Below are 13824 nucleotides of genomic sequence, written 5' to 3'. Positions count from 1 at the left end.
AACAGGTGCGAACATCCTGCAAGGTGACTGCATCTGTTTGAAAAGTGGAGATTCTCATGTTATAATATATATGAAACAGGGGATACTATTTGGATATTAAACTGTTGTCTTTTTCATTCATGATGACCTATGGCTTCCCCCCCCATAGGCTTAATGGGTTTTATGGTTCTAAGGCCGTGTAGACGCCAGGTAGAATTTAAAAAGTCACCGTAATGTCGCGTGGTTCCATTTCTATGAGATTCAGGAACAGGCGAAAACTCATCTATGGTGGAAAAAATTCAGAACAGCAGTTACTGGGGGATGGGGGGAGGGCACAGGAGTGGAGATTGACCAGGAGGCGACATGAAAGAACTTCCTGGGGCAATGAGAATTTGGGTTACACGGGTGCACGCCTTTGTCTAAACCCAGTGAATGTACACGTAAGATTAATTTCATCGTATGCGAATTTTACCTCTGTTAGAAAGGGGACAGCATATCCAAAATGGAGTCACTTGTGCCAAGACTTAATACCTGATTTAGGTACAGTCTCATCCCCTCCCCGCACTCCCAGGAACGTGACCTTTAACCAGCTAACCTGGAACTTCCTGGGTGAGCACTAGGGAGTAATTCACAGAGACCCCTTCTGTTCCCCTTAGGAGGGTGACTTATCTGACACAATGCATTCTTTGCTAATAATGTCCTACCCCCCCCCCCCTTAAAACCCTTCCATTTTGTACTGCTCCTTGGAGCTCTCTTTGTTAGATTGGATGCTGCCTGATTCATGAGTCGTTTAGTAAGACCAATTACCTCTCCAAATTTACTCCGTTGAATTGTCATTTAACGTCTCCAAAGGAAAAAAAATGTAGATGATAAATCTAGTTAATGACAGGCATGCTGAAGGAATTGGGTGGGGGGGAGACAACGGTCCCTGCAATTTACTTTGCAGGGCTCCAATAATCACCATGAATTAAAGGATCGGTAGAGAGGACTAGGGTAAGGCAAAGAGTGAAATGCAGCGGCAGAACTATGGGGTGGGGGTACCGTTGTTCACTAGAAAACTCTTTCAAAACTTTTCTGAATGTTTTCGTAACAAAATGTGGGAGGGGAAAAAAAGTTGCGCTTTGGGACTCAAGGCTGACGGTCCTTAGTACTAAGGAAAACGGCATTGCCACGCTCTGACAAGAGGCAGATTTTTGTTCATTTTGATAAAAATTCATTTATTGTGAGATAGAAAAAGCACGAGTGGGAGAGGGGCAGAGAGGGAGAGAGAGAATCCCAAGCAGGCTCCACGCTCAGCAAGGACTCCGATGTGGGGCTCGATCCCATGAACCGTGAGCCCGTGACCTGGGCTGTATCGAGAGCCGGATGCTCAAAATGACGGAGACATCTAGGCACCCCGGTTTTTGTCCGCTCTTAAAGCTTCTCTAATCCAGAGCTAAATCTAGACGATTCATAGCTTCTACCTTTGGCTTGTATCGTTATTCAGTCTCCCCAAGGCCAAGCAGGACTGAAAATGGTTAATATCTGAATTCTGGGAACTCTGTGTACCACGTCCATGGCAGGATAATACTTAGAAATTGCCCCAAAGTATACCACCCCTTTAATCAGAGGGATGTGCCTCTCACACATGGCTCTCTTCAGTGCTTCATCTATTTGATGTGGGAAACAAAGGCAAAAGAAGACATTGAATTGCCTTACAGCTTACAGCCCACGGACGTGTTCTTTGCTAATAGAGGCGGCCATGACCTTCCTCTACGAACTCAATTGCCTTGATGTTAATTCACTGCTAGAGGCAAAAGGCAGTTTTAGCTTAACATTATCCCCACCTCCAGGATCCTGTTAAGTCTTACCATATAAATATTCCTTGCTCTCCACCCCCCACTCGTAAGATATAGGTCAGTGATCAACTCCAAGCATATGGCCCCCTGATATACATCATGATGAAGGTTCTACTAGACAGTAGCAGATGACCCAGGCCCTTCAGGGTCCTGGGAACTTTGCTTCCAAAATTCCCGAGACTTACCCTCTCCCTAACCCCCTCCCAACTTGAAGGTATACAAACCCGCCACCCATCACAACCCCAGGGCAGCTCTTTCTGCCCAGGGGTCCCCATGTGCTGATAAAACCACCTTTTTTGCACCGAAGAGGTCTCAAGAGTTCTTCGACCGTTTGCTCTGAACCCCAAATCTCCACATCACGTCCGTCTTGGTGTGCTGTGTGCCGTGTCCCACACCCCTTCCAAGCTAACTTGTCTGCAAGCCAGCTGCGCCCTCAGGGGGGAAACAAAGGCTCTCCTCAAACACTGGGGTGCGGTGAGGCAAAGCAGAAAAGCTTTGGGAGAAAACTGGTGCCCTCCTCTCCTGCCACTCTGGCCCCAAACGCCGGTCTCTGTCACTCTGTACCCTGTTCTCATAGGGAGCCAAGTGCCCAGGCGGCAGAACTGGCGATGGGGGCCTCATCCATGCGTGAAAACGGCAAGTTTGCCGGGCACCTGGCTGAGAGTGGGGTCAGGTCAGAACAGGCAGCTCACACTTCAAGAAGTCACGTAGGTGGACGCATCTCCCGTGGGGCTCTGCAGAGGGGCGGGCAGGGGTGGGGCTGGCGGAGTTCACCTTTTTTCCTGGTCTGGCCTGAGACAGTGCCACAAAGGGAAGCTTCCTTCTCACGAAGTCCCCACCCGTGGGCGTCCCCCAGGTCGTGACAGGGTCCTGCAATCTACTAACCAAGGAGACTGGGTCTTCAGTAAATTCCCCAGCGAGATGTTTTCCCATCCAAGTCCCATAAAGACCTGCTGAGGGTCCGCCGCCTGAGTTCTGTGGGAGCCTACCACTTGGTGTTCTCTCCGAGGTGAGGGATCTGCAGGTGGTTTTTGCGCTCTTACATCCGGGGACCATTGGCCGTGGACCCTTCAGAGGCAAACCTCGGGAATGAGAACTCTCGGATCCCCGCGCTGGGCACCGACGCTCCTACTGGGGGCTTTTACCCTGACCGAGGGGCTCAGATCGCTCCTGGGCTTTGGCGGAGGTCAAGAGCTTATTAACCGAGCAACCGTGTAAAGGATATACGAAAACTTTTCTTTATTCCACCCCTTGTCTTTTTGTCTAAGAAAGAACATCCACAAGTTTGGAGCTGTGCCCCCCACCGGCACCTCCCTCCCTTGCCTGTGTGCATCCGGCCGGAGGAGGCAGGCCTGCCCAGCAAGGTGCCATCTGCTGCTAAACTGAAAAAGGACTAAATTATGTCCTGCTTGGATGTTACCTCCCGGCAGTCCCTGAGGGGACAGGCGAGGGCCATCAAGAGGGGGCTTTTGCTCTAAAAAGGAAACTTTTTTTTTTTTTAATTTTGAAAGAAAACGTTTTTAATGCTGACAAACACTAAAGGTTTAGAAAAAAATACAATAAAATGGAAACGTTTCTGAGGAGGCTACCGTTTTAACTGGGAACTGACAGGAAATCTGGAATCTGATTGCCTCTTTCTTCTGAGAACCTCTCTGGGCTTCATTACTGAGTCTTATTAAACTCACATTAAATTGAGAGTTGGTTGCTTAAAACCCAGAGGTAAAAATATGTCTTGCTAGGGATGGACTCCTATGAATTATGCAAGTGTAAAGTCACTAATTCTCAAATTTAATAACAAGATGACAGATGGCTCAGAACAGATGCGTATTGCAGTGAGTGTAAGCCTTGTGCTTTGGGCAGATTTTAATGATTTTTTAAAGGTGTGGGGCTTTGAGGGATATTAAGGGAAAGAACGACCTATAAATCTGCAGGCATTTAAAACCCCTGAAACAATTAAGACAATGCATTCACCAAGAAGCTTCAAATCAAATCAGACAACCCGTAATACTCGGTGTAGAAAAACGTTCCAGCTTCCATAATTCTTTATTAAATATTTGACAAGTTGTATCACTTCTTTACAACGACTTCATTTTGTCACATTTCTCTTTTGCTGTCAGGAAAACAATCTACAATTTCTCTTCAGATCTCTTAAGAAAAATGAAAAGCAAAAAGGATTTGTACTTAAAACTTTTCCTGTATCAAATTCAACCATATTTTAAAGCGATTCTGATTGTGAAAAGGAGCGTTATCCGTAAGTTGTCTTTAAAAAATTTCCCAGTAGTTTGGCTTTTAGTCACTGTATCAAATAGTACTTGGCTTTGTATTAGGAGGTGGGGTTTATAATAAAAAGTTATGAAACATTGAGAATTCATTTGGAATGCTTGAAACTCTTTTCACCTGAAAAGTCACTGTTGTTTTCATGTTTCATTTGGTAATAAATCCTGAATTAGGGAATGACAGCATATTAGCATCATTTTCCTGGGGTGCTCTCAGGCTCCGAGGGTCAGAAATCTCAGGACACGGCTTGGAGAAAACTGTAGAAGGACTAAGCTCTCACTCCCTTTCGAAACCAGATTGCTCAAGAAAGGTGTAAAATTGCTATACAAATATATACATATATATTTGGACAGCATACGTACGTATGTATGTATATACATATCACATAAGTAGTAGTAAAGGAAAAACAAAGTCACGCGAAGTTAACATGAAGGAAACCGTGACAATCTAGGTGAAATCAGTCTGAGTAAGAGGGCAAGCTGGCTTATACAGGAACACAGATGTCTGCAGACACAGGGTTATGGTCATCAGAAAGGCTTTCAATGCTCTGACACAAGGTTGGGATGCAGTACACAGAGGTCTGTCGCCAATGTCGTTAGATTCCCATCGATACTCGGAAACGTGAAACCGACAAACAACAAGACACGCACCTTAAACATGCGCTGCTTTGCGCGTAACGCCTTTCACAAAGGACAGATGTCTAGGGAGAAGTTTTACTGGAAAATTTCATACAAACAGAAAGCGATCCTCTCCTGAAATAAAACAGTATACAAGCTCACGTCCTAATGCTACAGCATTGTTTCTGACACACTGAAAGCACGCCGGGGTGGGGATGTGTGTATGCAAGTGTATATACACTATTCATTAAGGCTTAGATAAATTAAAAAAAGTGGTCCAAAGTATATCACATTTTCTTCCCAGTTTTAAAATCTAAAGTACAAAGTGGAGTTTATCAGGAGTTTTAAAAACGCATCTCAGACCTGAAATTGGCAGTTTTGACATGACTTCTCAGGATGTACCCCAAAGCCTGAATGAGACAGAGGTAGTGCTCAGATCTCCTGGGGGCCAGGAAGGGAGCAGGCCAGACAGTTACTCTGCACAGCAGCACCCCCTAGTGACGAGGCAGGAAATGACACCGGACAGCGGTGACCTCTCCCTGTCAGGACACCGGCGTGGAGTCAGCAGAAAGGAAAGTGGGTGCCTAGCGCAGTGGGGAGGGGCTTGGGAATTGACGAACCCATGCTGTCTATAGATTTTGAAAGTTCGGAGGTGAGATACAAGACTTACGAAAATGCTCGAGTCGGGTGTTAAACAATTAGTAACTGTTGGGGCAATCAGTGACTTGCTGCACATGAACGTGGCTTTCAAGAGAGCCGATCTGGATCTGGCAAGATCAAACAGCAATGGTACACGCTGTCTATTTAACAACGTGAGATGTAGCAAGTGGTTCAAATATTTTGCAAAATCATTTCTCCGAATCTGTCACTGCATCCTTATGTGGGAGGAATAACCCATGTCAGACGCTTTGGAGCATCTGTCATCTGACCATCAGGAATAGCTCATGTTCGACCAAAGGGCCTTGTAAACAAAAATTAAAGAAGCATCTTACATTCTTGTGATCTGGTACAGAATATAGAAAAGTCAATAACGGAAAATGCGTTAAAGCGGAATACAACTTTGAAACAGACAACTGCCTCACTGTCTCCTGTTCCAGAGGCAGCGGTGGAAAAGCAGCACACTATGGGAAGCCAATCCAGACTTTCCAAATTCGCCTTCAGGCCAACAAGGGACGGGGATCGAAATCCTGTAGTTGTGATAACTCATGTCCATCATGCAGTTGCCCTGGAACCAGCCTCTTAACCTTGTGGCAAAATGACCCATAATAATGGTACCTTCTTCAGGAAACTTAAAACAAGCCAGACTCGGGGAATTTTTAAGAGAACGGGGGGGGGGGGGGGGCAATGGAGACCTTGGACTTGGGAGAAGAGCCACTGCTAGGGGTAACAGGAAGAGATGGCCCACCCTCCCCGCCAGGCCTGTGGGTTCCAACGGTGCGTTTTCTTAACCACCACCTGTGACTCTGTCCTGGAGGCAAGGGACAGTGGTTGTCAGGACTTGGAGAAAACAAGATCTAGGACTGTTTTAGACAGAGTGAAGCATCAAGAACTGCTGAGATTGAGGGAACCTCATGTGTGGATTAAAAGCAAAACAAAAGAAAAACAAACCCCAAACCCAGCACTATTCAGCCGTTACTGCAATCCAATATTTAGTGGTAGGTGAACTGAACCGTCATTCACAAATGCGTCATTCAAGTATTCAAAGGGGTCCAGTTCGAGAATTCTTATCTGCTCCTGGTACAGGAAGTAGCTTAGGATGGGCTTTTCTTTCACATTTTTAACACTTTGCCTAATTTGCATTTACTAAATATTCTGATTTTTTGAGTATACAGTTTGCAAAATGACAGAATCCCAGCTCTTCAACTAGAATCGTAGGCTTTCTCCCCTATAATGACATGATCACTCTCAGAATCCATCCAAGCACTGGCTTTGGCGTGAGCCTAACAAGAAAGCCCTCTGGACAGTGAGGGGTTACACAAAGGGGCTTTTTTTTTGCCATGGGACACCGGTTATATTGACTGAAGGGGGGAAAAAAAATCCCACAAGTAGGTAAAAATAATAAGCAATGTTGTTTTTTCTGATTACTCGACATCTAAGCTCTCTGATCGCTGTTGGGTATTTTTAAATCAATAGGGAAGGGGAGCCAACCCTCAGCTCTGCAGGAATCCTTCTTCTCTCAGACACCTCTGACCTCTGCACCTCGACACGCAGTTCATTTATAACCACCAACGTTCCTGGTTTCTCACGAGCCACCCCGAGCTGCGAACAATGAATTCCTTACACCGAAAGGTCCTTCTTCCGTAACAAACGGGGGGGCCCTGAAACCACAATTTTCTGTCTTTATCTACGAGTGGCGAGGGATCACATCTCTAGAGTCCCCCCACTCGTGACGGGGTTTAGAACAACACAGGTTAAAAGGACAGCAGGGCTGAACTGCCACGCTGCCTCAGGCTTTCTCTCAAAACACCACGGAATCCCGCAACGAACGCTCACAAGTGCCAAAGGATCCCGACGGCGCCGAGCCCTCCCCCTGGGCACCGCCAGCTGCGCAGCGTGACCGCGGGGGTCAAGTCAGAGAGTTCCCGCTCACTTTCAATCCAGCACAGAACAGACACAACTCAGGCGGTACACAGTATTGAAGCATGCAACATGTCCTAGGTGACAAAACCCGGTTAGGCGGAGTGTGCATTGAAATAATCTTGGTAGTTGAGTAGAAATCACAAAACAATTGGTGAGGACAGGTGTGTAGGCTCAGCTTCACATCCAGGTTTTATACACCAGCAGCCAGATTCACAATTGATAGATATTGCACCAGAAAGATGTGTGCAGGGAGAAGAAATCATCACATTTAATGTCTATGATTTAAAAACAACAACAACCCATCAACAAAACCAGATAGGACCCCCAGGGAGAACATAAAGTGCCTTCGGAACTGGTGCCGTTAGAGCAAAAACTGGTTATTTAGCGACCGCTAGCAAACGCGTACAAACGGGACACGACACAGATCTGGTTTCCACGGTTTCAAATCAAGCGAGTGTCGAGGCCCATTCAAATGTCTCTACGACAAACAGCAAAGAGTTTGGAAAAGGTAACAGAAGAATGGCTGTACAGCATCATGGAGGGTTAAGTAATTTCTCTAATGAGAAAGGATAGTCCGACCCTGCCTCCAATGTGTTCTAGCACACGGAATTACTTCTAAGGAATAACGGTGTGGTTCCTTCCTTCAAGTCAACACCAAATTTGTCATGCTATGTTACAATTCTCTCAGCCTGGAGCTATTACGCTAAATTTGCACGCACACACACAATGTAATATCCAGTTTGTTTTCCATTCTCTCAGAGTATGGAGAAAAGTAGCATTACGTCTAATGTTATATTTTAAATTCTCTCAAAGTACTTGTCCGTAGGTATCTGGACAAAAAAAAAAAAACAACAACAACACAACAACAGTCTTTCAATTCTAATAACATAGGGAGTGGGGGGGGGTGTCAAAGTACTTCAAAAATAAAAATGTCACTGACATTAAACCTGGTATGAAATTCAAATACAAAAAAAATATGCTCACTTTTCCAAGTACACGAGACATCTTTAATTGTAATGAAATAAAATCTGAAAATCGGTCTAAATCATTTTAAAAAGTAAACATGAGTTGTAATACTATACCTGTAGAGTGATTAATCCCATTCATTGTCATTATAAAGTATGTAAAATATTTATTAAGGGCTTTGCCTACAGAGGCACAACATAAATAGAATAAGTCCTCCTGAAATGTTATTAGTATACACATCAACCAGTTGATAATTCGTGGTGGAAAATGCAGGAACGCGACCTGGGTCCGGGCTCCCACGTCTGAACCTGGGCAAGTCGCGGGTGGAGGCCCCGCCCCGGGAGCCAGGCCGCCGTGTGCAGCCGCTCTTCCGCCTCGGTCTCTGCAAAGTCAGGTGTTGGGCAAATGCAAAAGTGCAAGCAGGACTCGCTCGATGAACAACCACCCCGAGGAGGGGGGAGCTTAATCCACCCCCTCGAATCCTTGAGCGTTTTCCACGGCCATGAGAAGTTTCTCTCGTAAATCTTCGAAGGTTTCATACGGAGGTAAGTCAAGGCGATTAAAGCTGCAAAAGTAACAGAAAGAACAGGTAAAAAGGCATCCTTCTTGCCCTGCAGTCACAACGGCATTTCCTAGGTTCGCCTAAGGAGGCATCTGGTACCTGAGCAAGAGCGTGCAGAGGTCTTCACCAACAATTCTGAGTATCAACAATAAATGCCAGCAATGGGGGTGCCTGTCGGTTAAGAGTCTGACTTCGGCTCAGGTCATGATCTCACAGTTCGTGGGTTCGAGCCTCGTGTTGTGCTCTGTGCTGACAGCTCGGAGCCTGAAGCCTGCTTCGGATTCTGTGTCTCCCTCCCTCTCTGCCCCCCACCTCCCTGCTTGTGCTTGCTTTCTCTCAGAAATAAATAAACTTAAAAAAAAAAAAAAAAAAAAAAAGGCCAGCAATGAAATCGTCCACGCCAAAGAGGCTGCAGAATCCACGGGGGAGAGTAAGGAATTTTCTGTGGTCACTGACATCCGTGCCAAGTTCCAAACCCTCGAACACAAAGAACTGACCTGCTGGGGATGAACCAAAACCAAGGCTGAGTCTATTTCGAATGCTCTCGCTTATTCTTATTCTACGCTAGCTCCCAAGCTAAGTGCTTTTCCTGGTGGTAACTCAGGTTGTTTTCATCACGGGCCTCTGAGGCGGGTAATGGGTTCTCTAGATTCAGGTCCTGGAGCAGAGAGGAAACGTCAAGGGGCCCGAGCTCTCATTCCCAGGAAACCAGGCCGCTGGCATCTCCAGAATTCCAACGCTAAGCTGCCTGCTCAAAGCAAAGGCAAGCAACCGACATCTGGAGTGGAAAGCCGCATTTACAGCAAGCCTCCAAATATCTAGAGGCTTCAGCCTGGCGACAGGGAAGCCTGCAGACAGTGGCCTCCGTGGGCGATGAGGCACACCCGTCTATGAGAACGGGTTCAGATACTGGCTCTGCGATGTGACCTTGGGCGAGTTGCCTTACGCTGAACGCTTTTACTCTGAATGCCTTACTCTGTCTGCTTTTTCTGTGAAACGGGGAAACTGCTCTCAGGATGCCAGGAAGGTCAAACGAGAGAACACATGTAAGGTGTTCCACACACCAAGCAAGTGCCCAAAGATGGCGACCATGGTTCTCTGTCACTCGCCTCTCACTGAATGCCTGCATGGGGCACAAGGCGTTAGAATTGACACCCGTGGGGGTGCCGTGCTGACACGTACCGGTCATGAAAATGGCCACATGCACTTGCCAAGGCTAGTGACGGTTGGAGTAAGAGTGAGTGAATGTGCAGCACGGCAGTCACCATCGTTAAGTACTCTTGGTCTACTACCTCAGTGAATGCTAGCAATCACCCCTATTCTAGAAAAGAGGAACGGAGGCACAGAGAGGTTAGGTAACTTGCCCAAGGTCACGCAGTAAGCGGGAAAACCAGGACTGTGCCCCAGGCTGGCTCCAACACCTGGCTCAGACCACTGTGCCGCCCCAGCATTGAAAACCCCCTCCTGGCACTGACCTATGATTCCAAACACGAACAGCACGAGTCCTTATGTTTCAAAAACTAACAGTTATCAGCAGCCATTAGAAGCGGACACACATCCACGGTGGGCCCTTTAGAGACCCATAACATGTTTCACAAGACCCACCGAGCACTCAGACTTTTAAGTCGCTAAACACCAAAGTTACAGCAGAGGACAACACGAGGCTTCTCAAACTGGACGTCTCAGAAACCCAGGAATCCTGAAGACTAAGTCCAAAAGGGTTTTCAGTTTGGTAATGGTCTCAAACGTTACCTTACCAGCTGTCACCACAGAGCTCCACGTTTGCAGACTGCACTTAGAAACAGCCTGTCACAGAGGCGCCTGGGTGGATCCGTCGGTTGGTTAAGTGTCTGACTTCAGCTCAGGTCATGACCTCACGGTTCGTGGGTTTGGGCCCCGTGTCGGGCTCTGTGCTGACAGCTCGGAGACTGAAGCTCTTTCGGATTCTGTGCCTCCCTCTCTCGCTGCCCCTCCCCTGCTCACACTCTGTCTCCCTCTCAAAAATAAATATTTAAAAAAAAATGAAAAAAAAAAAAAAACCAAAACAAAAAACCCCAAACCCCAGCCTGTCACAGAAGCTGACTTTAGTCTGACCCGCAGTTGGTCTTACACAGTCCGGGGCCTGCGATCCCTATGGGGCCTAGTGATGCGTTCTCGAGGATCTGTGACCATCTTTCTGTTGTGTATGACCGTCGCTTCCAATTATCGTGATGGTCATGGGAGTTAACGCATCTAACGTGCTCAGGACAATGCCTGGAACACAGTAAGTGGCTGGTAAGTGTCTGATGAGCCAGGAGCCTGGCTGGCTCTGACCCGCCACCAGCCAGCTGAGTGGCCTCCATATTCTCAGCGGGACCCGCTTCCTCATGTGGAAGACGTGTGGGCCTGAGGTCATTTTTGGTCTCCAAAGAGTGGGTGGGTCTGTGAGTCTTTGAAAAGTATAAATATCCAAGCAGTGATCTTTAATGGGACAGTGAAACGAAGCCCTTTCAGTCCTTTCATCTGAGAGGTTTATGAGCTCTCTGGGTAAATTGGGTTCTTATTCTGAAGCTTAATGGTCGATTTAACATTTTCACAACACCTGGACGAAATCAGACCTATCTACAGCTAAACTGGACGGAGGCACTGCTGCCGTGGGCAGCCGGCCAAGTGCGGTCTGGGGGCCAGGCTGGGAGCAGAGCCACCCAGAGAAACAGGCCCACCCCGGCCCGCCGGTGCTGCCTGCAGCCTGCCCTCTTCTTCACCGGGCGGGAGTCTGAGCATCAGCAGGCCGGCGCCTGTCACTTGATTTCTGGGACCCACACAGGAGCAAAGAGGCTCTGCTAAGAGCCCACTGGGCTGCTTCCCTCCCGTGGGCAGACCTCCGTCCTCCCTAGGGAAGGGCAGGGGTTTTACACTCTGTGTGCCAGGGGCTCCCGGGGAGTTCTGAAAACCCCACAGCTCAGGCTACGCCCCAAGCCAATTACGTCCAAATCTCTGGGGGCAGGACCCCGGCATCAGATTTTCTGAAAACTTCTAAGAGGTTCCAATGCGCAGCCGATGCCGGGAACCACTGAGTTCGCAGATCGTCTCTGGGCAGCACCACGTTTCAGATGTGATCCAAGCACACGGACTCGGAAACGGAAGAAAAGGTCAACGGTAAAGACGTCTGTCCACAGGGTCACGGAGGGACACAGGCCGGACGCTCGAGTATTTGGTTCTCTTCAGAGAATCTCCAAAGAAAGCGAACTGCAGCAATAAAGGCAGCAGATCTAATGCCGTGGTTAGTGTGCAGATCCCGATTCTGGCGGAGCTGAGTTCCAATCCTGCGCTCTGGGAGTCTGTGAGCTGTGTGACCCTGGGGCAAGCGTCCTGGCCGCTGATGGGGATGCCGGCATCCCGTGAGGCCGCCACCGAGATTCACCAGTGCCTGGCCCACACAAGACGGCTGTGCCGGTAGTTCAGCCCTTACTCCCACCTAGCTTTACCAGCCCGTGAGCTGGGGAGTTCTGCATCAATCCCAGTGGTCCCGGGGCTCAGCGCAATGCTGCCTGCCTTCCAGACGCAGGCTATCATAACCCAGAAAACTACACTGGGCTCGGACACTGTTTGGAATCCAAGCTCCAAACCACCAATGCACTCTCCCTCGAGAATAAAAGCAGAGGATCACGGCAATCACCGCTTCGGAGAGCCACCAGCTTTAGGTGGAGTCAGCCTGCTTCCGAGGGTCGGATGGGCAAGGACCATGCTCACTGCATTCAGAGTCCCATGACTGGTAAAGGCGGGAGGCTTTCTCTCCAGCAAAGGCAAGGGAATCGAACAACCTCCCTCGGCCAATTTTCCGCAAATGCACTTTCAGGAGAATTGCCGCCTAGCGGGCACGTAGAGGGCGGGGGGGGGGGGGGGGGGGGGGGGGAGGGGGCGTTTCCCCACGATAAGCATTCCCGGGCGCCCTGCAGCCCCTGGCTCTGGAAGGCCCCCTGCTGGTGAGGAGAGTAGGGCTGTGCGGCCCACCGTTTCCAGAGCGACCACCTCCACCTGCTTCCTAAGAGCAAGACACGGAAGTCTGTGGGCGAAGCCGACGCCGGGAACGTCACGCCTGGCTTAGCAAGAGCGCCCCGAGAGCTGCTAAGTGTCATTCTTGTGCCGAGGGAGTAGGGGACCCTTCGGAGACGGCGGGGTCCCCTCCTCCCGGCCCCCGCATCCTGGAGGCTGAGGGCTGCCTCGCTCCCACCCCCGGGGGACGCGGGCCTCTGTCAGACCTCTCCGGCCTACCAGCCACCGTCGTGCTGTTGCTCAATTCCAGAGCCTTACGAGGTACAGATGGCCATGAGAGGTCTTCTAAAACAGTGTTTCTCCAGGGAATTTTAGCCCAAGTTCTGGGAATAAAAACCATCTTCAGGTTGCAGTAAAAACCCAGTCTGTCAATGGGGTCTGAGAACAGCCATGACCTTGTACGGTGGATACATGGTGCAAGGTGCGATCCGTACTTCTAGAGTACTGAGGAAGGATGGGGTCTGGGGGCGATGCCCACCAGCTCGGGGGTGTGGATTGGAGAAGGAACGCCCCCCAGCATGCGGGGGGTGGGGCCTGGGGACAGAGATACCTTCAGGGGGGTGGGGATTGGAGGAGGAAACCCGCCCCCCAGCGTGGGGAGCAGTTAACCCTTTAGGAGCCAAACACACCGGGTCCATTCAGACCATGGTTTGAGCTTTACCAGCCATTATTCTAGAAGCTACACTTTGTCTGCTATCCATGGGCAGGCAACACGGCACTCTGCAACCTCCAGCCCTGCATCGGTCCCACCTAAGCGTTTCAAACACGATTTGTGGACAACTGGGTGTTTTTGTCACTCACCACGTGTGAGCTCTGGGCAGTTTTTCAGGACTCCCCCATTGCTCTATTGTAAACAGCTGAGGACCATTGGAACCTAGGCAAAAAAAGAGAAATAAACGCTAAGCGTGCTCAAGGTGGGAGAGCAAAGCTGAGGTGGGGCCTGAAGGAAAGGGAAGGAGGTGGGCGAGCG

At 49.0% G+C, this 13824-nt stretch overlaps 1 protein-coding gene across 15 annotated transcripts in view; it reads right to left on the bottom strand.

Moving 5' to 3' along the window:
- Positions 1–3841: 3841 nt before the first annotated feature.
- Positions 3842–13824, bottom strand: part of NEDD4L (NEDD4 like E3 ubiquitin protein ligase) — a 346027-nt gene continuing 336044 nt past the window's right edge. For all 15 annotated transcript variants that reach the window (XM_086683105.1, XM_086683102.1, XM_086683104.1 and 12 more), the window contains 2 exons: positions 13656–13728; positions 3842–8822 (listed from right to left, as the gene is read on the bottom strand). In XM_086683105.1, the coding sequence (XP_086539231.1) occupies positions 8720–8822; positions 13656–13728 (176 nt within the window). In that variant the 3' untranslated portion in view covers positions 3842–8719. The remainder of the gene's footprint in view (positions 8823–13655; positions 13729–13824) is intronic.

This window comes from Puma concolor, chromosome D3 (assembly GCF_028749965.1).
Source record: "Puma concolor isolate L17-30 chromosome D3, mPumCon1.1.hap2, whole genome shotgun sequence".
In the NCBI taxonomy this organism is placed as follows: Eukaryota; Metazoa; Chordata; class Mammalia; order Carnivora; family Felidae; genus Puma; species Puma concolor.
This window is presented reverse-complemented; position numbering and strand designations above follow the sequence as displayed.